Below are 27354 nucleotides of genomic sequence, written 5' to 3'. Positions count from 1 at the left end.
CTTGGTGTCGAATAAACCTTGAAGTTTGCACTTTGACTTTTTGGGCATCACATCTTTCTTTTTTTTATTCACTGTCATTTAGAAACCTTGAACACTCTAATGGAAACAAATAAATTAAAAGGCAAAATTCCTTTTTTTTTTTTTTTCCTCCCTTCATGGCTTTTGATTGGCAGCTGTGGGGCGGGTCTTCAGCTGCAGCAGTTCAGGGACGGGTCGGTGGCTCTCCTGGTAAAAGTCCAGTCCTGTGATCCACTCCACATCTCGTACTCGGGCTTGGTGGAACCAAAGATGATCTTCTACCCAGGACGCTTCATCTTCGGCGTTCTGTTGAAGCAAATGTTTTAATGGTGCCATCTAATGCACAAGAGAGAGCTTCTCTTGTGCGGGCATTTAACATGAGAGGGGCGAGCTGAGAGCATCTACTGCTAATCAAGCTAACTTGTAGCCTAGCCGCCCGACTACAGCATTTGTGGAATGCGTGACGGTATCAGGCGCTACCTTGCAGTTCTCAGAGTTGTCGGGTCTGTGAGGCAGCAGAAAGGCGACGGCGCGCAGTGGGCCGTCGCAGTCTCGGAGCGGTCGGCTGGCGTTCTGGCAGGCGGTCAGCACGGCAAAGTAATGCGTCGGCACAGACATGTTGCTCCGGGTCGCCCACCTGGATGACGACGCATCAGAGCGCATTGTGATGCTGACCTTCAACTTTGACTTCCGATGCATGGGGGAGGGCGGGGCCAAGTATGGATGCCCTCCAGCATTCACATTTCAACAGCAACTCCACGATTGTTTGTATAGATTTAAATATATGCAATGACAATTTTATTAACCACATGTAATATCTTACATCCACACAAACCTTTTTTGAAGTCTGAAACTGTGAGTCCCTTGTTTGACCCCATCCCCTGGCTTTTCTTACCGCCTGATGAGCTCGGGCCGGTCACGGCGTCCGTCATAGTCGTAGTCGAAGGCGGGGCCCGTCAGCACATTGACGCCGTTGAAGACTGCCGCGTACTTCTTGAGCAGCACGCCGTGGAAGTACGCCCAGATCCCTGTAGCCGCAAGGAAGCCAATGTTACGACTAGGACCTGAGTCAAATGGTCTTGTTTATCCTCGGCCAAAAATGACGACCATTACTGCAGCTAATAGCAACATTTGCAAAAGTCTGCATCGCCTCCTGGTGGCCAAGGCATGCACAGCAAAAGGAGCAAAATGCTGGGACGGCATCACAGTAATGCCTGGTGTATCACCGGTGTTACCTTCCACAGCGCCCCGCAAGAGACGAAATCCGCAAAGTACACACCAAGCAATTAGGCCGTTATTTAAAAATCTTTCACATTTTTATGCATACACTTCAACAGTTTATGCACGTGATGAGCAGGTATTCTTTTTACCCACTTGGTCGCCATCCGCCCATTCTACAATGCAGAAAAATGTGACTGTGAAAGGCGGATCTGCCCTGATGAATTCATACCGCGGGCCGGCTATTTCCTGGCCAAACCATTAGCATTAGCATTAGCATTAGCTATGGCGGTTGACAGTAGTTAGCTTGCATGCTAAGCGGTCGTTCGGGCCGGCCGGCGCCAAGCTGCTGCTGCCTACTGTGAAACTGCGGGTACATGGGCACCACGTGGCTGCTCAGCAGGGCGTCGCGCCGCTCCGCCTCCGTCGGTGTCAGACCTGCCACACGACAGTAAGGTCATCCAAGGGTCACTCAAGGTCATGGCGCAGCATCCGGCCGACACGTACCGGGCGGGTACAGGAAGGCGCGGCTGAAGCCGGCGTAATCGTCGCAATGACGACTGTCGGACGGACGGATTCTGACGTCAGCTCGCAGGCAGTCGGCGCCGACGGGCGGAAGCGGCTCAGAGTTGCTCTATCAAAAGAAGGGCAAGTGAAAACCACGTCAGCATGTGTGGGAAGTAACCAAGTACAAGTCGTATCACTGCACTTCAGGTATTTGTCAAATGTAGCGGCTAATACTGGAGCAGACAGTTGGACTTTCTACTCCTCACTTAGTCAAAAGAGGATTTGTTGTTTCTGTTTGCCAAGTATAATCGAGTCACAATGTAATTGTACTTTGACATGCAAGCATATTGCTGGCACACCACAAGAAGAAAAAAAAAAAAAAAGTTAAGTATCACATGAACGTGGTATTCACCTTTTGCAGTTTGCTTTCCGCATTGGGCGTTATAAAGCGTAATTGATCACATCAGGACGTGACCTTGTGAGAACGTCCTTGTGTACGTAACGTGTGATTGACTTTTTTGGGCCGCGTGGGGCAGCAACACGCTTGGGTTCATTTCCGAGTGTGTGCTTTTTTACTTTGACCAAGAATTGAAGCAGACTTGCGAGTGCGTTTGCCAGCTGCGACGGCGACAAGCTAATTGACGGACGTACCGGCGCATCCACGCTGAAGGAGCTCCACAGCGCCATCTTCAGGTCGGGGCTGTAGGCGCTGACAAAGGCCTCCTGGTGGAGGACGCAGTAACGTTCCCCGCGCCGCAGCGAGCGAGGCCGCCCGAACATCAGGTGATTGTGCCGCGCCGCAGCTTCTGCGGGAACCGGAACGGGCGGAAGGTTCATTTGGACAAAGGCGGCAAATGGACGCCGTGGCCCCACGCGCGCAAGAAGGGCTCACCTTGAGCGGACGTCATGTTGAGGCGACTGTTGGCGACCGTGACGGCGTCTTCGCTCTGGGGAGGAACGCCGGCGCCCGGCAGGAAACATGACAACAGCGCCGTAACAGTCCCAGTAATGTTAAAGCTCACAGTAACCGTAAACGTTTCCAAAAACGGCTACAATAGTCCGAGCAGTTCCGGTAACAGTCATGGTAAGAGTAACAGGACCAGTAACATTCCCAGTAACAGTAGCAGCAACAACTATGGTACCGACAACATTATCAGTAACAATAACGGCCACACTAACAGTAACAGGACCACTAACAGTAGCCAGAAAACGGATGGAAGGAGTCCAAGTCATGGGACTGTAAGAGTCACAATAATAACACAACCAGTAAAAGGAACAGGATTGGCAACAGCCCCAGTAAAACTAACAGTATTAGGACCAGTAGCCGTTCCAGAAACAGCAACAGTCACTCACGGGCTGATAACAGCTACAGTAACAGTCCCATGTGGCAACAGTAAAAGACGGATGGACAGACGCACCATGTGAGGACAGGAGCAGTTCAGCGGGTCTTGCGGCTGCAGACTGCTGAGGCGGCACTCTGCAGGTGCACTTTGCTCCAGCGGGGGCCGCGGTGAGTAGAAGGGCTGGCGCAGGAGGTGGTTCAGGCTGCCGTGTGTTCCGTTGTTGGCGGCCGGCGAGATCTGCAGCACGTCTGCGGTCAGAAAGTCAGCAGGGTGGTAAAGGGCACGGGCATGGGCACCGGGCACGCTCAAAAGGAGGCACGGACTGACCGCACATGAGGTTGTAGAGCTCGATGTTGGCGAAAGGTTCCACTTCCGTGCGGGAGGCAAACTTTGGCCCATGGGCGACAAACATGGCCTGGCGGGAAGGAAAACAGTGGTCACGTTAGCCCGCGACGTTAGCGCGCGACGTTAGCGCGCGACGTTAGCGCGCGACGTTAGCGCGCGACGTTAGCGCGCGACGGCCGCTGCTCACGTGCATGCTGGCCACGTCGTTGTCATAGCCGTGCTGGCCGCCCGAGCAGAAGCGCAGCGACCCCGGAAACCTGAAAGCAGAGCAGAGCCATGACGGGCTGCGCTGTGGGGGTGGGGGCGAGGGCTGGGCAAGGGCGGTGGCGGCTACCTCTCCAGCAGCCATTTGGGCTCCACCAGCACATTGACATCTTCGATGCGACGACTGTTGGCGAAGTGAAGCCGTTTGGGCAGGTGCCACTTGAGGTACGGCCGCAACTTCTGCGCCGCACGTTTGCACTGAAACGGCAACAGGCGCAACTTTGCTCGCTAGGTTGCTCAACATTCCACGCCATGTCCCATGTGCAATACGTACTTACCGTCATGTTGGCTACAAGGCCAGCTGCATCCACTGAAACACACACAAACACACGTTACTCACTGTCTTTCTGCTGCCGTTAGTGGTTAGGCTTAGCGTTATTGTTTCTGCTCCTGTTGCCATAAGAATGCTCCTGCTTATTTTCCCGTTCCTGTTACTAGTTGGGGTACAACTGTAAATGTTCGGACTGGAGTGAGAGATGGTTTTCGTTTTGTGGCGAGAACTAGTGTGACAGGAACGTTGGAATGGTGACTCTTTGAGAGTGACACTTGCAAGCGTTTGCACGTGTATGCCAACGTTGAGCCAACGAATGAGCATTGAACGCAAGTGTGACGCAATCAGCCAATCCCGGCAATGCAGGTGGCGAATCAAGGCCTTTGCCGTTGCTTGGCTCTTTGGCCTGCGACCAAGGACGTCTGCAAACTTGAATGCTGGACCAGAGACACAAACCTTCCCGGTTAGCTTCGTGCTAGCTCGCTGCTCCGACAACGCGGATGGATTTCAAACTGGACCGAGAGCAAAGAAAGCCCCTGGGTTCTGCCGTTGGCCACTCAAGCAAAGGAGAGAGCAGGCCGGCGGCCGCAAAGAAACGCCTCACCTTTAGCCACGGTTCCAAAGGCACACTTTGCAACGCCGCCTACTCCGAGAGCAAGAGCAAGGGCACCTTTTTGGTTTGCCGTTTTCCCCACATGACGCGACAGTACAATACATTCACTTGACAAGTTCACAGAAACATTTTGGGCACAGCAACAGAGGACACAGAGACGCTGGTGCCGCCATACTCACGGTGAGCGTCGGTGTTCTTGTGCCGGATGCGTCCGAAAGGTCCCTCGGTGACCAGGTAGTCAGTGACGTCGCCCAGAAGCTCCTGCAGGTTTTCCTTCCTGTCGCAGCTCGTCTCCTCCATGCCTGTCGGCGCACGCGGAAAAGCTACTTCCTGTGGCAAAGCTACTTCCTGCCTCGATGCAGAACGTCGCCGCCGTTACCGTGATCGGCGACCACCATGACGTTGACGCATCGGTGAAGTCCCATCTGCTTGAGTCCGTTCATCAGCTGACCGACCATCTTGTCCACGGCTTTGATGGACTGCGCCACCTGCAGGGGAGTCAAACCAGAGTCGTCGGCTCTTTGTCGCCGATCTGAGCCCACTGTAGCCGACTCTCCCTTTCGTTTCATGCTCCGGCCGAGAATGGCCTCCTGACTGTCACATTTGAGATTAATTCATTAGTTGCGCGATTGAGGACAAAGTTCAATTAGGATGACCTGGCCGTTGCGCGATGAGAAGCCACCAAACATTTGGCTTGGAGACAGCGCTTTCAGTCAAGACGCCAGGAGACCAGGTGAACCAAAGTCATAAGTCTCCAGACTTGCCCTTTCAGGCACGTCAAGTCACGGAACGTGTGTGTATGCTGTTTGACAGGCTGCCGGGTGACCCCGAATAATTGCCGCTCAATTCTACTTGGATAGGAGCCTTCCTCTGCCTCGTCAGGGAGTCGCATTTCACTCGGCATATTACACCAGAGGGCGGACGGGCTTGCAAATGTGCGTGAGGTCAAGTGGAGTTGCTCACGAGTTTCAGCCAGCAAAGTCCCAAGTCCTTCAATTGGCCACTTGAGTCAGAATCCGCAAGCGGACTGTTCTTGTTTGTTGAAGACGTTCGAGCGACGCTCCCGAAGACTTCCTGAGCTCCACCTGCCGACGTGCCAAGTCTCCCCGTTTGCGCCTCTCCAGGCAGTGTTGCCGTTCAAACAACAGTCCCGCCTGCATACCAATCCGTCGTTGACTCTTCTTGGGGCAAAAGCCACGACTGAACAGCTGATTGGGATGGAGGACTCAAGAAGCCTTTCAAATTAAAGATCAGATGTCTTCAACAAACAAGAAAGGTTCCGTTGCCTTGTCCACGCATGACCACCATGACCGGCATGATGGCAACCCACACAGGCTCCAGTCAAATACTGGGACTGGAGTCCCCGAGAGGGCACAAATCTCACGTCGCCCCCTTGATTCATTTGCACACTGCGGATGATGTTTGGACGTACCCCCCCGCTGACGGGACCGAAGCTGTGTCCCGATTTGTCGGGCTCCTCCAGGTAGAGGGTGTAGAAGTCGGGTCTGGAGGAGAAGGGACAGCACATGACATCGCGGCTCCCGGCCTCTGACTGGGACTCGGGAGTAGAGTCACCTTTGCTGCTCCGGCAGCTGGAGCCACTTCAACAGCGTCAGGACTCGCTCCTCAAACGGGATTTTCCTGCGGGAACGGCAATCAAACGCGCAGGATGAGCTCGGTGTCCGTTTGACAAGGCAGCAAGGATCTCGTACCCATTGTACGGCCGGTGGATGTCCGGGAAGCTGCCGTTTATTTTGACGTCCGACCCGGGCCAGAAGAAGGTTCCGGACTTCAGCCCCTGGTACTTGGCCGTGTGCCAAATCTGCAGAGGAAATCCCGGTCCGTCATCCGCGATGCGCCCGACCAACGCCGTCCACTCACCGGCTGTCCCAGGTACCAGGCCGGGTTCTCCTTCTCCGGACCGGACAACGTGAAAATGGCATCCATCGCCGGATCGTACATCACGTTGTCAATCAAACCGTTGGACTCGGGATACAGACCCTGGCGGTGGGGAGGTATTGGTGCGTGGCCTCAATGTGTCCCTGACCACGTGTGTGGAAGCGTGTTTTTGGGTGCTTACCGTGACAATGCTGTAGTGGTTGGGGAAGGTCTTGCTGGGAAAGGCTGACTGCATGTATGAAGTCGACGTTCCGCATTTCCCTGGAAAAAAACAAAACAAACCCGTCCGACCATCTTCAACATCCATCGCGACGCCAGCTCGGCGGTCAATGAAGCTCAGCTGCCTTTTGGGGCCACGTCTGAGGACATCGCGTCAAGAGTTTGGTCGTGTTTGGCAGCGTTGGCGTTGTTCCAGACTCCCGCCTGCGGCCCAGTCGGAAATGTCGGCACAACGTACCCGGTGGTCAAAGATCTTCCTGGTTTTACGACGTCGACGCGTGATCACTCGAGAGTTGGGTCACGGGCGACTCGTTTCCAAGTCGGCGGTGCAAGACGCACATCTTGTGTGTGCCGTCTTCTGTGTTGACGTGAGCCAAGCATACCACACACAAAATTACGAAATGCCAGATTTTTTAAAAATCTTCATGTGTGTGTGCTCTGTCACAGATAACTATTTTTCACATTTAAAAAATTCCACATAAGGAAACATCATCTCAACACAGAACACCAGCCACAAAGATTCAGTTCCAGCACCAATCTAGAATCCAGTCCTCCAAGACAGAAATCACCAGCAGACATGCCGCTCCAGTTTCTTTTTGAAATGGTGATGTCGTCATCCCCCCAAAAAGTTGTGGGAGTTTTGGTCTGGAAAATACTTAATTGGTACAGTCATGACTCGAGTCGTTGGCTTTCCGCATACACGTGAAGATTTTGGGTTGTAAATATTGATTAAGGTTAAAATTGGTCTGATGGTCTGCCCCGAGCCATTTGGGACCCGATTATCCGGACAAAAGACGCCTCGGACGCCTCAAGGATCGTCTCAAAGGACAAGCTTGGAAGACATAAGACAGTCGGGCCTTTGTCGTCCGTGGTGGGGAACACAACAACTGGCCAACTCTCTTGACGCGTGCAGCAGAAAGCGGCCGGCCGGTGCACTCACGGAGCTTGTTGAGAACGGGGACCAGCGTGGCCCACAGCCGCAGGTAGTCGGCTCGCAGGCCGTCCAGAGACACCAGAAGCAGCGGCTGGCGCGAGAAGCTAGCACAGCAAAACAACGCGCGTCAGACCGCCTTGCCGCCTGCAGAGGCGTCAGCGAGCGAGCGAGCGAGCGAGCGAGCGTGCGCTACCCTGGCGGACAGGAAGGGCGTGACAGGTCGTCGCACTCGTCCTCCACCCACTCGCTTTGTCCTGCCGACACACACAAGTCACACGCTCAAGCGCTGCTCTGTGCCGGTGCACTTTGCGGCATCTCACCTTGGCAGACGTGCTGGTAGTTGCTGCAACAGTCCGAATTTGCAGCGCAGTCGTCGGAACAGTGACACCTGCTGGTGGGCAGCCGCGTTTCGCCGCAGCGCAGGCGCGTGCACTCCCACAGCTCACCTGCACGCACGCACGCACGTCAGCCAGGCCGACTGCTCACGGGGAATTCTGCCGTTCTCTTACTGGGGGCTTTGCAGAGGTCGTGGTAGTCATGGCAACAGGTTCCGCTGTCCTGGCAGGCGCCGTCACATCTGCAGCCGGGGACGTCGCCGTCGTAGGGCTGGTAGCAGCGATTCCTGCACGACGTCTGCGGCGACACTGGGGGGTGGGGGTCGGGGCAACACAAAACATCATCGTGTGACTCGAGCCACTCGAGCCACCTGCCCAGTGCGCAAAGTGGGTTAGGGTTAACCCGACCCAATTGTGCAACGGCCAGAAAGTCCACTTTTGGATCATTTGACGCGCCAAAGAAGCTCAACTGCAACGCGCCCATTGATTGCACAATTACGGGAAGCATAGCTGGTTGACTAAGTGAAGCTAGCCCAACAGCGCTACATTGTCACCCACAACATGGAGAGCGGAAGGAAACTTTGAATGGCTTGATTGAAGCAACGCCAACAAAACGCAGCCAACGGCAACACATTGGTCGGCCTCCTGGCGATGACGCCGTCACGCTACGGGCGGGGGCGGCTAGCGCTCAACGGCCGGCCACCGGTCCGTCCGTCCGTCCTTACTGGCTGGCGGGTCGCCCGTCTCAGACAACCACAGCGCAGATTGTGAGGAGGCCTCCCACAAACAATCCCTGCTCCTCACACGCGCATACTGGACAGGTTGCATTGCGCTCTTTTTTTACGGGAGCTGACGTGGATCGGCCTCATTAAAGTTATACGACAGCAATAATGTCATTGAGGACGTTCAAGTCGTCATTTTCATTCGATGACTCAACTATGTAAAGATCCTGATCTCGGGAATGAGTGAATGATTGCAAAGGGTGGCAATCATTCACCGGTTCCCGCGGCGGGATGGCAAGAGCGCCTTTGAGTTAGCCGGTGGAATAGAGAAACGCTCGTGAACGATTGCCAACGCAGCCTGGAATTTGCTGAGTGGCAAACCTCTTCAAACACTTGAAGGACTTTCTGCATGTGTGCATTATTCGCTCGTCCTGCGTCACCGTGACAACGCAACAACAACGCCAGCAGCGCGAAAGCCGCTGTGTGTGAGCACGAGGAGCGCACACGTGAGACTCGGGGAGGGGGGGCACCTTGGTCTCGGCACGTCTGCAGCTCCAGACCCAGTCCCAGTCCGAGGCCCAGGATCAGCGTCACCAGCGACGCGGACAGGACGGCCACCTGACAGAAACGGCAAGGAGCAAACATCAGCTCACAAGCCAAATGGCAAGAGAGCACAACAGCGGTCAAGCGCAGGAAATCATGACAATGAAAAGTTGACAACGCAACATGTCGGCCAAACGCCGTTTGCCATCTCAAAAGAAGGACAACAGCCGGCCAATGGCGGAAAAGCTTATTTGCATATTGAAGATTGTTGACAAGTTCAACCGTCATCCATGGCAGGCGTTTTAAAGGGTACTCAAGCAGACGCTTGCTCCACCCCTCACTAATATTTGAAGACGGCGCTCCAAGGTGCCGTTGCCTGGAGGACTTGCAACGGGTGAAGGGGTGGGGGGGGGGGGGCGGGGGTTGGCGTTCTGTGATTCACAGCAAACTGCAGCGATGGGAAAAGTACGGACATTCTGTACTTGAGACAAAGAACAATAATAAGAAAAATGACGGGTCAAAGTAAAAGTACTCAATCAACAAGCGTACTAGCGGGCATGCATAGAACATATTCGGGGAAAAAAAGTGTTTGGGTTGACTTCCACTTTAAAGTGACTGGATTGTGTTTTTGTCTTCTGAGAGCTAACAAATGGTCTACGGCGCTAAGACAGCACGTTGCGCTAAACTAACGTCATTAGCCAGGGCCAAGCTAACGCAAGGCTAATCGTTTAGCTTGACCTCGACATGTTTTCTCAGATTGGACGGGGAATTCTTGGAGATGGGACGCTCGTGGGCTTTAGCTCATTGGTTGTCGATCATTTGACTTCTCACCTTCCAATTAAATGACCTTCTGTAGCGGCCAGCATAGCGGCTGGCATAGTGTCTGGCATAGCGTCTGGCATAGCGTCTTTCATAGCGGCTGGCATAGCGGCTGGCATAGCGGCATGCATAGCGGCATGCATAGCGGCTAGCATAGCGGGTTCACCGGTTATGTGATAGCTTGAGATAGCGCCATTGTATTATTTCTTGATTGAGGGTTTGACAGCAAAGTGAAGTTTGAGTCACCCAGCGTTGAGCATGCGGAAAGCTGCATTTGCGCAGCAGAGCTCGCAATCTTCTTTTCTCGAGTGCAACGTCGCATACGCTGGGACTCAAGTAAGTGCCTTCCAAAAGCTTTTTGCAGGAAGGCAAACGCGGTGCACCGAAAGCACACTTGGGGGCGCAAAAGGTGAAGGGAGCCGGGCCGACGCCGACGCCATACATACGGGCGAGTGCGGCCGTGGCGCCGTGGCGACGGCGGGCATTTTGTCTTCAAGTTGAGGCGAATCCTCCCCAGTAGCAAAACGTCAACAACAAAAAGCCTCCTAGAACAGCTGAACCTTATTTGTTGCTAATGAGAGGCTCGTTAAATGGCGGCAGGTGCGACGACTACCAGTGCACATGAGCTTCAATGCGATTGGTTCATGGCGGACGTGGCCGCGCCCCCTTCCGTTGGGGCGGGGCTGCACACTTGGCCGCAGGCTGCAAGCCAAGTAACTACCGGCTACATGTACTTCATTACATCACGTCACTCGCACTTGTACTCGAGTATTTTAATTACTTAGTTACTTTGCGCTTGCTACTTTGGTTTGCGTTTGTTTAGCTTTGGTCAATCCAAGTCAACCACTCGCGACCTTTGACTCCATTCGATTTCTTGACTTTTTCAGTTGAGCTGCAGGCAGAGGAAAGACTTTTGAAAGGCTTCAAATGCAGGACAACCTTTTGCCAGCCACCGCAGCTTTTCTTCTTTTTGTGGACAACCGGACGATGTCATCGGTAACGTTTGTCATTCTGCCGCAAAGCGCCAATGACCCAAGTCGGTCCACATTCCAAAATAGCTTCAGCATTTTTTTTTTTTATCATGTTGAAAGTAGGAGTACTGACATCCTGGAATGATGTGGGATGCCTTGGATTGTTTGTTCCATCATTCTCGATGTTGAGCTTTATCCTAGTTGGCGGAGCGTAACTCTAGCGACAACGTGTTTGGCAGCACCTGAGTTGCATGCGAACAGAAAGGCAGCTACTCACGAGGACGATCTGCTTCTTCTTCTTCGGCGTTGCCTTCATGGCGCGTGCCAACTAGCCGGCGACGATGAGCGCCAGGAAAATGATGCAAAACGAGTGAAGACGGCGAGGAGCGGACGGCGAATGGCGAGCGGCGGCGGGCGACCTCCGGACCGCGCAGGCGTGACCTCAGTCACTGATTAGCTCAAGACGCAGATAAGCGGAGGCTTGATAAGGCAGCCGTGATGTCACTTCCTGCTCAAAGGAGCCGCACGTGTGCCTAATCAAGTGGCCTATCATTCGACTCGAGATGCCGTGTGATGCTCAACACGTTCAAGTGGACGCCTTGTGCCGAGTCACGCACGATGTCATCATGGAACCTACCATGGAGGTAAAAAGTCATCGAGGGCATCAACGGCATCGAGTGCAATAAAAACGTGATAAGCGAGGCAAAATGAGCCAAATGCATCCATCCACCAAAACAAAAACAAAAGCAGCCATTTCCACTGTGTGACATGGATCAGCAACGGCAACGTGTTACCGACGATGCTTACGCAAAGCCGCAAGAAGCGCAACAAAGGTCCGAGACCGTTCACGCACTGAAATCGGGCGGCATTTTTCTCCCGTTTGTGTGCCCGACTCCAACTGTTGGTAAGTCGCGGTTCCGCTGCGCGGCAAACAGGCCCAGCTGCTCGACGGTGGCAACGCAAATGCTTGAGTGTGCGTGACAGCTCATTCCGTGTCGCAAATGAAAAAGCGTTTGCCCTAAAACTGAGCCTTGAGGGACGCCCCAATCCAACTTGACAAGGAAGTCTTCAGCCATCGAGTTCTCTGCCAGTGAGAAACAATCGTTGTCCATTCAAAGCGTTTATTAATCTTTGACTGGCACAAGAATGGGAGGGAAAAAAACAAAACAAGGTCACAATTTCACAGTGGAAGAAAAATTGTACGCGACACTCACATTGAATTTGCTCCGAGCAGCATTTTGGCATCGCGTAAGCGGCCGCCGACTGTTGCCAAAAAAAAAGACGTGGCACGTACATTCACGCCCAGAACAACAACACCGATATGTTTATGATTAGTTCTCGCACTAACAAAACAAGACAAAGTGTAGTTGAACAGTCAAAAAGTCCTTTTTTTTTTTGTTGTTACAAAAATGTACTGTTGCAGATGTTAAAATCAAAACATTTTTTGGTCTTGAAAGGGGTCATTGATTTTGTCAACAAAAACCAACAGATTTTTGAAAAATTCGAATCGAAACTGGGAACTGAATGAATTGTTGCATCCCTTTTGCGAGGAAGTCACGTGCTGGACTTTGGATTTGGTAAGCGCCAATATTGCCCTTCAACTACAAATGAATATCGGCTCCAAATATCGCTTATCGCCCGCTTGACTCCACCTCGCAAAAAAAAAAAAAAAAAAAAAAACACCTAAACTACGAGTCTCTCCGGAGTGTGCCTTTTGGGTTTGGCCGCCCGTGGCCCGCCGCGGCTCCCAACCGCTCAGCGCCGCGACGGCACCGCCCCCTGTCCGTCGGCGGGCGCCGCCCCCTGGCCGCCGGCGCACTTGTGGCTCAGCAGGTTGACCTTCTGCGCGAAGGCCTTGCGGCAGACGGCGCAACTGAAGGGTTTCTCTCCGGTGTGCGTGCGCATGTGTATGCGCACGTTGCCCTTGACCGAGAAGCTTTTGTGGCAGACGGCGCACGAGTAGGGCTTGTGCCCAGTGTGCACGCGCATGTGGGAGGTCATGTTGACGCGCTGGCGAAAGCTCTTGCCGCAGAAGGCGCAGGCGAAGGGCTTCTCGCCCGTGTGGCGCCGCATGTGCGTCTTCAGGTAGTCGTTTCGGGCGAAGGTCTCGCCGCAGACGGAGCAGGCGAAGGGGCGCTCGCGCGTGTGCGTGCGCGCGTGCTGCGCCAGCGCCTGGCCGTGGATGAAGCCGCCGCCGCACACGGCGCACACGTAGGGCTTCTCTCCCGTGTGCGTGCGCATGTGCTTGAGCAGGTCGCCCTTCTGGCGCGAGCGCTTGCCGCACAGCGAGCAGGCGTGGGGCCTGTCGGCCGAGTGCGTCTTCTGGTGCCGCTTGAGGCGGAAGGCGTTCAGGAAGATTTTGCCGCACGACGAGCACGTGGCCGCCGCGGCCGCCGTGGCCGCCGCGGCCGCCGTGGCCGCCGCGGCCGCCGTGGCCGCCGCGGCCGCCGTGGCCGCCGCGGCCGCCGTGGCCGCCGCGGCCGCCGTGGCCGCCGCGGCCGCCGTGGCCGCCGCGGCCGCCGTGGCCGCCGCGGCCGCCGTGGCCGCCGCCGGCGACTCTGCTTCTTCTTGCGCGCCGTCTCGGCCGGCCGCTTCCCGCTCGCCAGCGTGCGTGGGATGCTCGCTCTCCTCTTTCGCCGGTGCCGGCGCCTCCTCCACGTCTCCTGGAAGAGTAGAAGCGCCACGTTGACATTGGACGGCTTTTTCTCACCGCCTGACGTCAAGTCAGACTCGTCTTTTCCCTTTTTAGCACAACGATGAGCACAACGATTCCCATTTGTTGCATGGCAAAATAATGACACAAAGCTTTTCGTGGGGCAATTTTTGCCTTCCAAGTGGCAAGTCGCCATGCAGAAGAAGTTGGCCCACACAAACAAAGTCATTGCGGCAGCCTGCGAGGCTGGCCTGGCCAATTCTTCTCGGTGGGCCAAAGTGTCCCGCGGGCAGACTTGGACTCGGGTGCTCATGTGCCGATGCCTCACCAAAGTGTGATTTTGTACACACTAGTTACGATCGTGTTGTTTCACTCTGAAATGATTGCTGCGTTTGACGTCAACCTTTTGCCGTTTGCCGCGACTGGCTGGCGACCAGTTCGGGGTGTATTCTGCCTTCGCCCATTGACGGCTGGGATAGGCTCCAGCAACTCCCCGCGACCCTATATAGGATAAGCGGTTTGGAAGATGCTTTTGCCGTTTGGTGAAGGCCCTTAATGAGTGCGTCCTTGCGGCCAGCTCAAAGCAATGCAAATACGCCACGATTTTGACTGACTGACTGACTGACTGACTGACTGACTGGCGACCAGTCCGTGCACGGCGCCTCCCGCGTGCGGCTGAGCTGCACAGCCTCGTCGCTCTTGCCCTGCTTTGCTTCCACCAAACGGCGGCGTGGGAATGAGTGGCAACTCGCCTGCTTTCTCCGCGGAGCTGGACGTCGCCGCCTCTCCTCCCTCGCCTGCTCGTGCTGGTGGTCGTTGCGGGTTCCGGCGTGCGTCGGCTCGCCCTCGCCGCATCCTGGCCTCCGGCTCGGCCAGGACTCCTCCCGCCAGCATCGCGATGTCGTCAGCGGCCGCCGCCAGACGCTCGCTGAGCAGAGCTCTCAGCAGCGGAAGTCGGGCCGCCGCCGCCGCCGCCGCCGCCGCCGCCGCCGCCGCCGCCGCCGCCGCTTCCTCCTCCTCGACGTGGCCTTGCTGCTGCCGTGGCTGCAGCCGCAGCAGCACGTCTTCCACAGCCGCGCTCATCCGCCGGCGGACCGACGCGCGCAACACACGCAAGGCGCACATCGCGGCGAGCGAGCGAGCGAGACCTGCGGGTGCGGGATGGGGCGCCGCACACGCGATGACTGAGCCTCGTCCGCTTCCTCTGGCGACAGCGACGCCTGGCGGACGGAAAATCTAAACGTCGACCATCAACTGGACTGCGAAGTGATCGTTTGGCAGACAAATGTTGGCCCTACGCGGCGCTCCAGGAAGGCGGCAAGTCGGAAATTTCTGCCTTCCGGGAAGAAAAGTGACGTCTGAGTTAAGAAGTCGGAAAATAAGACAGGACCCCGAGTTCACCTAGCGAGGTCGTTGTGACGTCACTGCACCACGGCGGCCCACATGCAGCCACAGACCGACCGTGAATGGCAAAACATCATTTACAAGATTATAAAGTATATTTATTTATCTTTTTTGATTATGACATGAATTGAGTCAACGTGATGACAACGTGAACGCATGAATAAGTGATTGGTGAAACGCTTTGAAGATGAAAGGTATTCCCTGATTGATGGAAAGGAAGGAAATTAAGAAGAAGGTTAGCTGGTGGTCAAGATGTGTTGTGATGAACCAGAACAACAAACAGGGGATGGTCATCGGCCATCTTGTTTACATTCGCCTGGAACTCTTCGAGGTCGGAAGTGGGAAATTCCGACTTCCCACCTCCCTCGAATGCAGTTTGAAAGCACAAGCGCGGATGTAAGCGTGAACGGACAACCCATAGGCCAGATTGCAGCCATCTTGCGTCGCCAGCGAGGCTGACGTTTTCTTTTCTTTTTCACTGAAAACACGGTCATCGCCAGTGCATGTTTGACATCAGGCGTACGGACAGATAAAAGCTTCTCAAAGATTTGCGTGGACCGGTCAGAGGTTAGGTTGGCATTTGGCCGCCCATTTTGCTCTGATGGGCTTTGCCTTCATTTCTTTGGCAATGCGAGAAGTATTCGTCAGCTCCAAGGAACAGTGCGACGGATGGCAAACATTTGAAGGGAGTCCAAATTGCAAAGTGTCAGCCAACGTTCAACTTTTCCTGGTTTCTTTTTCATGGGTGTCCTCCCCACGTTCACAATTTGGACGCTCGAGCTTGTCAAGACTTGCCGACCGAAGTGCAAATTGACGTCCATTTGGACCCATCTGGAGAGTCCAACAAGTTGCTTCGGAAACGCGACGTGCCAAAAATGGAAAATGAAAACACCCATTGACCAGACTGTCCCAAAAAGTCAATTTTGTTGAGAACTGTCCGACTCATCGAGATGATGATCCAGTAGCGCGCTCGGCGAGGCGAAGGCGGGCAGGGACGCGGCTCGCCGACGCCCATCCGGACTCCGGCGCGGCGCCGTCTTGAGAGATGACCAGCGTCGCCGTGGCGATGATGCGGCTGCAACGCCGCATGCTGAGGAGAACCCACAACACGCCCGGTGACTAAAGTCACACCAACAAGAACAACGCTTGCACTGCAGTGCTCACTGTGCGAGTCCTCGTGATACATTAGTCGTGTCAAAGTATTACTGCAGTAGTTTTAGCATATTTGTAGTTGAGTAATATACATTCGCGTGTGACTGACCGGTCGAGTCGCTAACTTGGTGTTCATCACTTCGCTCTGGCTCGTGTGGCGACGGCGCCCGCTTCAGGCGAGGAGCAGGAAGTGGAACGTGGACGGCGTCTGTCGTGCAATCATCTGACAGGAAACCCAGCAGGTTAGCTTAGCATCCTCAGCTGCTATCCTAGAATCGTCACCTGTTAGCTTGCCATTGATGCAGCATATGTGTGTTGGTTTAACATCGACACCTCATTTTAACATCATTGCACGATAGCTTAGCATTGTCAAGTGTTAGCTTGGCATCTTAACCGGTCAGTATCATCACGCATTAGCTTAGCTTTAGCTTAGCATCGTCACATGTCAGCTGACCATCATCACGCGTCGGCTTGGCATCGGAATCTTAGCGTTGTCTGCCATGAGCTTAGCATCGTTACGTGCCATGATGAACACTCACTTCCTGTTTGATCATCAACATCTTTTTGCCACCGCTCACCTGGCACAACGGTGCTGCCGGGGCCCAGGGGGCCGGGCAGACTGGCCAAAGTGGAGGGACTGGGGCCACTGGGAGGACTGGGGGATCCGCTCACCGGTGGAGGGAGTGGAGACGTAGGGCTGACGGCGGCGGCGGCGGCGGCTTTGGACCTCGGGGCGGCCTCTGGTCGGGGCCGCTCTGCGTCCACGCACAAGTTGGGACGGACCGTGTCATTGGCTGCAAGGATATCACAGGTATTGCAGAACACACACACACACACATACACACACAGACACATTGTCCACGACGTAAAAATGGCTCAATTGTGTTTCGGCAGTCGGGAACAAGTGGATTGATTGATTGTCGGAGTTAGGGTCACTCACTAGAATGACTCCGACTGGATTTTCAGTGGACATTTTTTGGGGAAAAATCTTAGGTCCACTATATGAAAAAACATGTAGTGTTTACAGGGTAGGAAATAAGTAAATAATTCCAAACACAGCCGCAGTTGACACTTAGCATCAGAATCAGTGTTAGCATTGGCGTTAGCACGGACTTACCCATGTCGGCATCTTCCTGCTCCGACTCCAACTAGACAAAAAAAAAAAAAAAAGGATGCCTCGATGTCACTTCAAGGTCACAGAATCGCATCATGTGATGTGTGCTTGTAAGTCGCTACTTTTTTCCTCGGTTTTGAACCGTGCGGTTTATAGAACGGTGCGGCTATTCTGTGGATTTTTCTTCCACCGGAATTACAACACAACAGGCGAGGGCGCTATGCACTCGGTTAGCAGAGCAATAAAAGGCGGACGTTATTAACTTGTTCTGTCCCAATGACATATGACAAAAGTTGCTGCCGTGTTCAAAGGCACCGTGAGGGAAGAATCTGTTCAGGTACATTCTGTACATGTACATTTACAGTTCAAAATCCTTCGGTAAATGCAGTAAATTTTTCAACATAGATAGGACTTTTTTTCCAAAATAGAGTGGGTTCGGTTTATATAAAGGTGCGGCTTGCAGTCCGGAAAATACGGTACTTACCGCAGTATTTGCTTACCTAATTACAAATCTACTTACAGTAACTAGCTACTTACTACAGTTCTTGCCTACTTAGAGTACTTACATACGTGCCCCCCACTGTACCTTCGGGAGCCATTTATGCTACTTCTCAACTTCCATCCCCTCCCCCATCTGTCATTGAGTCATTTGCCCTGTTTCCATGGAAGCAAATTGTTTTGTATTATTGTTGCTTTCCTCACCTTGTGAGCGGCCATTTTCTCCTGCCGTGCCTTCATCTCCGCCAGAAGGTCGGCGCCCATAATGGGAACGCCCACGTGCCGCGGAACCAGGGGGCCGCCCTTCTCCTCGCCCGCGCCGGAGGAAGGCGTGGACGCGATCTCACAATGGTCGTTGGCCCGGGCCGGGGCTCCGGGGGACTCCTGGCGCAGCGAGGAGGGCGTCGCGGGCAGGGACTCGTCCGGGGCCGTGCCGACGTGGGGCGTGGGCGGCGCCGGGACGGGGGACGCAGGCGGCGCGAGAGCGTGGGCCGGGGCGGGCCGGGGCGCTTCGCCGGCCCCCTGGTTTTTCTCCGAGCGGGATGTCCGACCTTTGATGAGGTTGAAGAAGCCGCTCCTCCTGGGTTCCCGCTTCGTGTCGGCCGGCTCGTGCGCGTTTGACGGCGTGACTGGCGCGGCGGGGCGTCTGCGCGGGGCGAGAAGGCGCGATGGCTTCGAATCGCTTCAAATCACTCAAAGGAGCGGGCGGCGTGAGGCTCTCACTTCAAGCTGACTTTCTTGGAGAAGAACTCGTCCAGACCTTCGTCCAGCTTGCCCATCATGCCCTGATGCTCCACCAGATGCGGCGGCGGCCCACGCTGCACGGAAATAGTATCAAGTGGCATACTATTCACACAGCAGATATGCCTTGACGCTGCGTTGCTGGCGACCTACGCCGACTCTGCTGGGTTTGGTGCGCCTCCTGGCTTTTGGTCGCACTTTGGTGTGATGCTGCAGGGGCGGCGGCGAGCCCAGGGGCGGGAAAGCTGGCGCGAGGTCCGGCGGGGGGGAGGGCGGCTCGTCCGCCGCGTGGACGGGAACCTCCTGCAGGGCCTTGTCCAGGTCAAACTCCATCTCTGAGATCAACATCAGAAGTTTCGCCGGGAAGGAAAGAAGAAGAGGCCGCAGCCGCCGTGACTTACCAAACGCCACCGAGACCGGTCGCAGCATCCGCACCAGAATACTCTTCCTTTTGGATTTGGCTGTGATCTGGGGGGGGAAAGTGCTCCATGAAAGACATTTACAACCTCGCAGAGAGAGGGCGAGGGGAAATTCCGACCACGCTGGCGTCCGCTCGGCCTCCCGCCTCGCCGCCGTCCGGGTGAAGGAGCGTCTCATCCAGAACCTGCGTCTCCTCCGGAGACTCGGGACGTAGCGCGGGTTGGCTCTGCCTCGCCACGTGGTTGGCCTGCGGATGGAAGCGGGATGGCCGCCATGGGAGGAGAGAACAGAAGAAGGGGAGGCGGGGAAAGAGGACAAACATTGCAACCGACCAGCGTGTGGCGCCACGTGGACAGAGAGCCCAGGATCCGGTCCACGATGCGATCGGAGATCAAGGACGCCACGCTGAGTTTCAGCTCACTGGGCATGAGGACAAAAGCAAAGAAGCTAACGGGGAGGAGCAGACGCGCATGGCGATTGCAGCAGGTTTGCGAGGCGGGGGCTCAGGTGGCAAGTGGCGCTGGGCGAGATCACCTGATCTTGTTGAGGATGTCCACGCCCGTCTGTTCCAGGAGGGTCTTGGCGATGAACGCGCGAGGGACGCTCATCTTCCCCGCGCCCGCCCTCAGCAGATCCGAACCGAGAGCGCTCGTCTTCATCACGTGAGGACACAAGCCCGAGGCCGCTTCCAACATGGACGCCAGCATGGTCTGCGGGGAGCGGAGAAGCTGACGAGCGCTCCCACCACTTGACTCCAATCGGTCTTGACCGGCTTGGTTTTTGCCGCTCAGACTTGCTCGAAAGCGAGCGCCGATGAGCTCGCGATCGGCGCTGTGACTACCTCCAGCTGCTCATCCATCACGGCCGCCACCTCCGCCGCCACGGACTCCAGCTTGTCCTGAATGGCGGCGCGTAGACCGTCGCCGCCCAGGTGGTAGAGGCTGGGCAGCAGCTGAGGGGGAGGGAAGCAGCACAGCACGCCTCAGCGTTGCGCTCGGAAGCCTGGCCTGAGCCCCTGGCTCAGGTTCACCTACGGTCTTGGAGTTCCTCGCGTCCGTCATCAGGTTTTCCGCCACTTCCACGTCCTCCTGGACCGCGCGGTCCTGGCAGAACATGAGCGAGTTCAGGTGATCCCGAACCTTCACACACACGGTGTCCATCATCTGCAGAGGGGAGTCGGGGGGTCAGTGAGAAAGCGGTCCGAGCGGGGGCCCTTGCTGAGGCGAACCCGCCTGCTGCGTGGTGCTGCTGACGATGCCCTGCTGCAGCCGGTACGCCTGCTCCTGGAGGTACTTGCGGGTCTCGTGGTTCCTCAGCAGGAAGTGCTCCATCTGCGTGCAAGAAGGGCACCGCGTCGATGGTCACCGTCGTTTCAAAGTTGGAGTCCGCTCAGCAAAAAAAGCCTGTTCCAAATCTCAAGAGGATCCAAAAGGACTGAGACATGGCTCGGACGTAACCTTCAGCAGAGCCTCTTCCGTCTTCTCCGGGTTGGCCTTGAGCGCCTGGGCGGCGTCCATGATGGGCACCGGCATGAAGCGGATGGTGAAGTTCCTGACGACGAGAAAACGCGTCTGAGCGCGGCGGGCCAATGGAGCGATACCCGCCGCGGACTCCAAATGCCGGTGACGGACCAACGCGTTTTGTGTCGACCTTGCCGAGGTCCGAGCTATCGGTGCCGTGTCTGAAAAGGTTCGGCCAGAGGCCGCCAACTCGTGAACTGAACATTGTTTTTGGACGGTATTTCTGCCTGATCAAGTTTTTGGTCAACGCACTGGCACACTGATGTGTGATCTGTGAAGGGTTTTTGAACGGGTTCCAGGTTTCTTCCAGACTTCCGGGCGAAAACGCACTCCCAACCACAAAAAGGTTGCCGACGCCTGCTTTGGGTTCCGGGTTGCCGCTGGAACAAACTCGACGCGTGCGCGGTTGCGCGTCGGGATTGTCGGAGCGCACCCAGTACGGGCAAAACTGTGAAAACCTTTGGAGACGCGAAAAACCCAAACCGTTTCTGGCCCCTATCGGTGGAGTGTCGCGCGCACGCTCACTTTTCCAAGGCGGACGCCACTTCCTGCAGACCCTGAGGGCTGACGTTGTTCCTGTCCCAGACGAGCGTCCTGCAAAAGGTGACAAAAATCCTGCCGGGAGCCGAAAAGTGGGGCGGGGCACGTGACCGGCGGAAGGAAGCGCTCACCTGAGCTTGGTGTTGATCTGCAGGGCCTTGGCCAGCATTTTGGCGCCCATGTCGCCCATGGCGTTGCCGCTGATGTCGAGCCGGGTGAGCGAGCTGTTGCTTCCCAGGGCGTTGAGGACCACGGCCAGGTCGGCCTTCAGCTTGGAGTCGGCCAGCGACAGCGAGCTCAGCGGCTAGGCGACGCCAAACGGCGTAAGCGAGCAAGCCAGACACGATCGGCCGCTCCGCTTGGAACAGGCGCGCCGGTCACTCACCGACTCCTCCTCCTGGATCAGACGGACCAGCTCGTCCAGCACCGGCGCCACGTTCCTGCCGGCGAGGACGACAAGGCGGCGGCAGTGAAACGTGACGCGCCCGTGTGCCGGCGCGCCGCCGAGCCGCCGACTCACTTGGACTTGATGTTCTGGAAGTTTCTGCCCAGCGAAAGGTGGCGGACCGAGCGGTTCTTGGCCAGCCACACCAGCAGGGTGCTCAGGTCCCCGTCCAGACCTGCCGAGAGATGAAAAGACCAGCCGGGATGGATTCGCTACTGCTAACGGCCACGTTTGATCGCAGGACTTCACTTGGATCGATCCGTCCATTTCGGTTGAGCCGGACACGGCCCATCTCAGCCGACTTAGGGCACGAGAGGCACGGGACGCACCGTTATCAGAGATGTCCAGACTGGAGATGTTGGGGATCTCCGCCACGCAGCCCTCCAGGACCTGAGAGCCGGCCGAGCGCAGCTGAAAGTCAAAGGAGAGCGGCTCACGCGACTTGGCGGCGGGCCGCTGGCAGAATCGTCGGGTTGCCTTTTCGTGGCCGGCCAAAGTGGCATCGAGTCAAAAGCGCGTCACCTCGCAGCCGCTCAGGTCCAGCGACACGTCGCTCAGGTTGGGGTTGCAGCCCAGGCCCAGCAGCAGCGCCCTGAGAAGACGCCAGCAAGCGGGTGAAAAGCGCGGCGGCGGGGTTTTGACGGCCGGGTCGGCCGGAGCCGGTACGCACTTCAGGGCCTCGGCGGGAAGTTTGCATCCGGACACGTTGACGGAGCTCAGAGCCCGGCTCAGGCCGAAGAACCGCTTGAAGGACGCGGGGACCTCCCTGCACTTCCTGCCGGCACCACCGCGCAAACCTCAAGGCTCAACATCACGTCAACGACAACTTTGGGACGCACGACAGCTGCGCGGCGACCGATGCTCACGTGCCTTGAGATGGGCGCCGTGACCTTGCTTGGAACGCAAAGCGCAAATCAACTTTGCCCGTTGAAATAAACAGAAACGTCATTCGTCCTTGTGCGGCGTGATTAGAGATAGACCGACATGCTTTTTTCAGGACCCATTAGTAGTAGTCAAGCAGGCCGATAACAAATATTTACAGCCGTTATTCATTTTTTCCTAAAAAGGAACAAAAACTCGTAACTTTCTTGAAATGTTTTAAACCACGTGTTTATTGTTCAGTTGTTGAAAGAAACTCCCAAGTCGCTCGGGTCACTCGTATCTCAAGGCGTCGCGCCACATTCCTCACCTGTGAGAGTAGACGGTCTTGGACATGTTGAGCACACGCAGACGCTTCAAGCATCCTCCCAGCAGAGACGCTGATGTCTGACACACACACACACACACACACACACACACACACACCAACAATCGTTTGATTGGTGACTTCGGAAGGACAGTGCGCGCGCGTTCACCTGTTCCAATGAGCAGTCAGTGCAGGACAAATCCAAAACCTCTACGCAGTTGTCGTGACTCAGGAAGTTGTGGAGGTTCTGAGAGCAAGAGCAAGACAACGCTGTTGCTAACGCGTTGCTAGCGTGTCGCTAATGTCGGTAGCTAGCGCAGGCCACGCGCGTCACCTGCAGCTCGTCGCCTCGGAGGGAGTTTCCTGCCAGCTGGAGGTGTGTGAGGGTGGCGGCCATGCTGGGATTGGCACACAGCGCCTGGCCCAGGAAGTTCACGCCTGACACGCACACGCGTGAGCGGGGACGGACGCACGCACGCACGCACGCACGGACGCCTCACCTTTGGGGGACAGCGAGGTCCTGCTGAGGTTGACGTTCTTCAGGCCCATCGCCAGTTGGCCCAGCTGAGCTGCCAGAGCGCACATGCCTCAAACACACACACACACACACACAGGCTCAGTCATGTCCCCCTAGTGGACAAATCAGTGTGCGCGCGTGGCGTATTTGTGTACATTTTAGCGCGCGCGCGTGCGTGTGTTGAACCTTTGTCATCCAGAGAGTTGTTGCTCAGGTTGAGGGTGTGCAGCGTGGAGGCGGGGTTGTGACCCAGCGCCAAGGACAGCTTGTGAGCAAAGTCACTGAGGGAGACAAGCAAGAAGCAAAGATGACAAAGCAGGCGGAGGAGACGGGCACGGACGACGCCCGCTCTGACCGACCTGCGGAGGCCCACGTTGTCAAGGACCAGCTCCTCCAGACAACTCGACCGGGACATCACGCGCAGGATCTGCTCGCACACGTCTGCCGACTACACGGGCGCACGCCGGTCAAGCGTCCCTGGGCCCCCCCCCCCCACCCGGGCACATGCCAACCTTACCAGTTTGCAGTCTTTAGCCACCAGCTTGGTGAACCACTTGTTGTACTCCAGAGCGCCGACGATGGCCGCCAGATCCCTGCGTGCGACGCCGCAAAACGTGACAACGCGCCACCGAGACATGCCCGATCGCATCGCAGCATCAGAAAGGCGTCACGGCCGCGCAGCAGCGGACAAAAAGCAAGGACCTTTGCAGCGGCTCATTTATACATTGTTGCCTAGCACGCACGCACGCACCTGGCGTGGAGGTGGCTGAAGTCGTGCAGGTTGAGTTCTGTCGTATCCTGGCTCAGGTAGATGGTGTCCACATCCTAACGGGGGCGGCAAGCACAACAACGCTAGCACTGCTCGGACGGACGCACGCGAGGACGGCCAAAAGCAAGACGGACGGCCGGCACCGACCCACTGGACCTCCTCCCGGTAGGCCAGGTTGAGGTTGTCGCACACGGCCCGGTACTGATCCGAGAATCCTCCTGGAACGGGACGGAGGAGTCGGCATGACCGTCCGAGCGCCGCGCGATGAAAATAGCCTACCGCAAGGCCCGGGGTCGGCGGGCTCCTGCCGCTCCCACAGCGCCCGGAGGGCGGCCCACCGCTCCGGAGGCGTCACCTCAAACCTCGTCAGCGGATTCCTGATGCCACAACACAGCGGCTCCTGAGCCCCGGGCCGGACCGCCGCCGCCGCCGCCGCCAAACCTCCCTCCGGCTTGCTACTCACATGTGCGGGCAGATCCTCGTCAGCCAGGAGCCGATGTGGGCGAGGACCCGCTCGCCGTCCTTCGGGCAACTCAGCCGCAGCGCGCACGAGCCGCGCTGGCACTCCAGCAGCACCTGCGCACGCGCGCACACACGCCGCACGTGACCACGCCGGCCGACAGCGCTCACCTTTGTCAAGTGGCACCCGACCACGACAACGACGAGGCTCTCCAAATGAACCGCTGGCACGTTGCTAACTGACACTTCTCGTTACTTCTCACCTCAGTGGGCGTGTTGCTACGGAGACCAGTGATGTCCAGGTAGCTGAAGGACTGCTCCACCTGCACGCACACGCACCAACACACATGATAACACACACACACACACAAACAAACACGCGCAGAGACGTCCGTCCGCTGACCTTGGAAGGGATGCGTGCTGACAGCAGGAAGGCTCGATGTGACGCCAAGGCCTACACACACGCACACACATGAACACACACGCGCGCGCACATTTGGAGTGGAGCTAATTGGCAAGGTGCACTCCTGTTTCCACGGTGACGTGTTTTGGTCTGATTAGTTTGAGGAATCTTTTGACGACGCGCCCGCTTTGTCACATGATCAGGAGGTGGCGCTTGCACCTGGGCCGCTGGGCCGCTGGGCCGCTGGGCCGCTGGCGCGTCTGCGCACGCCCGCCCACACGCGTGCGGGCGCCACTGCGCTATGCGTTTATCGCTCATGTCTGCACAAGCCCGCGCGCGCGCCGTCTTCCTGCGGAATGTCGACCGAGAGCAAGAGCGGCAGGAGCAGTTTCCAGACAAAACAGAACCGGTCACCAAATCTGCCCACATCCCAGCCGGGGTCGGATTCTCGACTCGGGCCCTCGCGCGGGTCAAATTCATCGTCCGATCAAAGATGAAAATGAAGGCGGGCGCCTCACACGGACGGGAAGGGAAGACAAAGCCGCGAGGTGGCTCGGGTCAAGGTCACTCACCAGCACTTTGTTGTCCGGCTTTTCACCTTTGACCTCCGGCCGGAGCTGGCAGCTCAGGGTCAACTGGAGACTCGGCCCCACCGCCTCCCGCACGCTGTCTGCGCGAGCACGAGCACAAAGACGAGTTCAAGGAGACGTCCCGCCCGCTTGACTTTTGGGCCGTTCGGCAGCGCACGGTCCGTTTTGCGACTGCGTTCATATCGCGCAGGTTCTTTTTGGGCTCAGTCGACTGGGATTGGTTTCAAAAAGTGCAATACAATAGCACTTTATCTCTACTGCGCATTCCACAACAGCCACAGCTGTAACAACGAAATAGTCATCATACAAAATCAATCAAATCAAATCATGCTATCGAGAAATTAACATAAAACACCACATACACAATAGACACCGGAAAACAGGCGAAAACGTGTCGGTCTCAGGTCGGATGAAAAGGCGAAGAATAGAAATGTGTCTTCAAGCGGGTTTTCCAAATGGCCAGAGAGGAGGCTTGCCTAACATTTACTGGAAAGTCATTCCAGCGGGAAGGCCCGGCAACACAAAAGGCCGATCCCCTCTGAGGCGCCCGCTTAGTCCTCGCCGCCTCCAGCGGCGCCCGGTCCGCAGAGGGGAGGAACTCGGAGAGGTACGCCGGGGGCCAGGCCATGCAAAGACAAATGTGTTCGAACGGAGCCAGTGATGGAGGCCACAATTGGGGTGTTGTACTGCGTCTTCCGAGCTCCACTTAGGAGGCGAGCGGCAGCATTTTGGACCCACTGGAGACGCCCGAGTGAGGACTGGCTGACTCCAAAATCAAGTGCATGACGGTCATGTAGCCGAGATGTAACAAAGGCGTGGACGACGGTTTCCAAGTGCTGATGAGAAAGGAGGGGCTTTGCCTTAGCCAGCTGTCCAAGATGAAAGAAGCTGGACCCGAAAAACAACAGGACGGAAAGGTGTCTTTGGTCTCATTTAGAAGTGGGTCATTTGTTCCTATCCTTAGGAATGTGTCAGGACACGCCCACTCAGCCCCCGAATAGGAAGGAACAGGTAGACAACCCCTGAGCCCATCCCTGCCCCCCTGCCGGGCAGGGGAAAATTACAAGAAAAATCATCAAATCAAATCTATTAATCAATCTCATTGACATTGAATTTGTCGCGATATTCTTTTTGCGTGTGACTCGTCAACTTTTGCCAAAGTAGAAGCGCACTAGAATCGGAATCGCCCCCGGAATGCAGCTGACCTCACCGAGCAATTCCTTTGGCAACTCTGACGCCTCCATTTGTGTCGTTGCTCGCCCGCTTTTGCAGGATCACCTTCTTCTTCTGCTCCTGCTTGTCGTTCTTCTCCTTCTGCGGCCAGTCGACATTCCCACCACAGCACGGAAACACCCAAACGCAAGCACCAGCAAGTCCAAAACGCAGAGCCGCAAAACAACCCCAACAGTGCCGCCCCCAACTCGCGCTGCAACACGACACCACAGGGGCACCTGGCGGTCAGGTTGGAGCATTACATCGCAGTTTCTCCCCTTTATTGCCGGGGGCGAGTCGAGCGAGGATGCGAGATTTCGGATTTTGGACTGGCCAAGTCCAGCAGTGGACCTTAGCCCAATAGGGCATGCATTTGACCTCGGCAGAAACGGACGAGAACTGAAAGAGGCTGCGGTGACGGCCCGGAAAAGCTTTTCAAATGACGAGAGCAACAGTCTGGCGAAGGTGGACGGCCCGCGTGCAGGCTTGATGCGCGCATTGCAAGTTTGGCTTCATGAGATCACCAAATCTCATGTTCGCTCCAATACTTCTGTTTGAAGCCGCCCACCGTTCACGTAAGCCAAAGGTGCTCTTCCCGCAGTCGCCGAACACCTTCAGATAGCACGAAAGAAAAGCTGCACTTGTTAACTTTGATTGGAAGCCCAAATGTCGTCAGTACGGAGCAAAAAAAGAAAGAAAAAAAAAAAAAA

At 56.2% G+C, this 27354-nt stretch overlaps 3 protein-coding genes across 6 annotated transcripts; all 3 read right to left on the bottom strand.

Annotated features, from left to right (window-relative positions):
- Nucleotides 1-24: 24 nt before the first annotated feature.
- Nucleotides 25-11441, bottom strand: LOC147131818 (venom phosphodiesterase CdcPDE). 2 transcript variants are annotated; one of them, XM_086015534.1, is made up of 25 exons: nucleotides 11299-11441; nucleotides 9219-9306; nucleotides 8141-8275; nucleotides 7952-8077; nucleotides 7825-7885; nucleotides 7638-7735; nucleotides 6660-6739; nucleotides 6461-6580; nucleotides 6292-6401; nucleotides 6155-6220; nucleotides 6012-6084; nucleotides 4959-5067; nucleotides 4759-4881; nucleotides 3974-4005; nucleotides 3766-3893; nucleotides 3619-3688; nucleotides 3414-3501; nucleotides 3162-3334; nucleotides 2636-2690; nucleotides 2395-2549; nucleotides 1744-1870; nucleotides 1597-1674; nucleotides 914-1046; nucleotides 499-655; nucleotides 25-324 (listed from the first exon to the last, which is right to left on the bottom strand). In XM_086015534.1, the coding sequence occupies exons 1-25, from the start codon at nucleotides 11335-11337 to the stop codon at nucleotides 154-156; spliced, it is 2595 nt and encodes an 864-aa protein (XP_085871660.1). In that variant the 5' UTR covers nucleotides 11338-11441; the 3' UTR covers nucleotides 25-153. The 2 variants fall into 2 exon arrangements, with proteins under 2 accessions (XP_085871660.1, XP_085871659.1); XM_086015533.1 differs by lacking the exon at nucleotides 11299-11441 and adding an exon at nucleotides 10497-10616 and having other exon boundaries at nucleotides 26-324.
- A 684-nt stretch (nucleotides 11442-12125) lies between these two features.
- Nucleotides 12126-15051, bottom strand: LOC147131817 (uncharacterized). The gene is made up of 2 exons (XM_086015176.1): nucleotides 14427-15051; nucleotides 12126-13684 (listed from the first exon to the last, which is right to left on the bottom strand). The coding sequence occupies exons 1-2, from the start codon at nucleotides 14797-14799 to the stop codon at nucleotides 12777-12779; spliced, it is 1281 nt and encodes a 426-aa protein (XP_085871302.1). The 5' UTR covers nucleotides 14800-15051; the 3' UTR covers nucleotides 12126-12776.
- Nucleotides 15052-15154: 103 nt separating this feature from the next.
- LOC147131816 (F-actin-uncapping protein LRRC16A-like) lies at nucleotides 15155-26825 on the bottom strand. Of its 3 annotated transcripts, none has more exons than XM_086013611.1 (37): nucleotides 26643-26825; nucleotides 25415-25512; nucleotides 24843-24893; nucleotides 24703-24762; nucleotides 24444-24556; nucleotides 24260-24357; nucleotides 24128-24198; nucleotides 23963-24036; nucleotides 23729-23804; nucleotides 23571-23659; nucleotides 23398-23492; nucleotides 23195-23281; nucleotides 23029-23132; nucleotides 22864-22941; nucleotides 22698-22774; nucleotides 22179-22283; nucleotides 22031-22100; nucleotides 21838-21919; nucleotides 21584-21683; nucleotides 21449-21503; nucleotides 21195-21367; nucleotides 21049-21117; nucleotides 20461-20554; nucleotides 20236-20334; nucleotides 20038-20166; nucleotides 19845-19955; nucleotides 19538-19713; nucleotides 19336-19423; nucleotides 19122-19250; nucleotides 18985-19051; nucleotides 18737-18918; nucleotides 18566-18660; nucleotides 18047-18488; nucleotides 17348-17378; nucleotides 16809-17024; nucleotides 16340-16453; nucleotides 15155-16168 (listed from the first exon to the last, which is right to left on the bottom strand). In XM_086013611.1, exons 1-37 carry the CDS (start codon nucleotides 26674-26676, stop codon nucleotides 15996-15998), a joined length of 4005 nt encoding a protein of 1334 aa, XP_085869737.1. In that variant the 5' UTR covers nucleotides 26677-26825; the 3' UTR covers nucleotides 15155-15995. The 3 variants fall into 3 exon arrangements, with proteins under 3 accessions (XP_085869737.1, XP_085869738.1, XP_085869739.1); XM_086013612.1 differs by having other exon boundaries at nucleotides 16809-16985; XM_086013613.1 differs by lacking the exon at nucleotides 15155-16168 and having other exon boundaries at nucleotides 16354-16499.
- Between the last annotated feature and the right edge of the window lie 529 nt (nucleotides 26826-27354).

Source organism: Filicampus tigris, chromosome 18 (assembly GCF_054856515.1).
Source record: "Filicampus tigris isolate MCC_2025a chromosome 18, RoL_Ftig_1.0, whole genome shotgun sequence".
In the NCBI taxonomy this organism is placed as follows: Eukaryota; Metazoa; Chordata; class Actinopteri; order Syngnathiformes; family Syngnathidae; genus Filicampus; species Filicampus tigris.
This window is presented reverse-complemented; position numbering and strand designations above follow the sequence as displayed.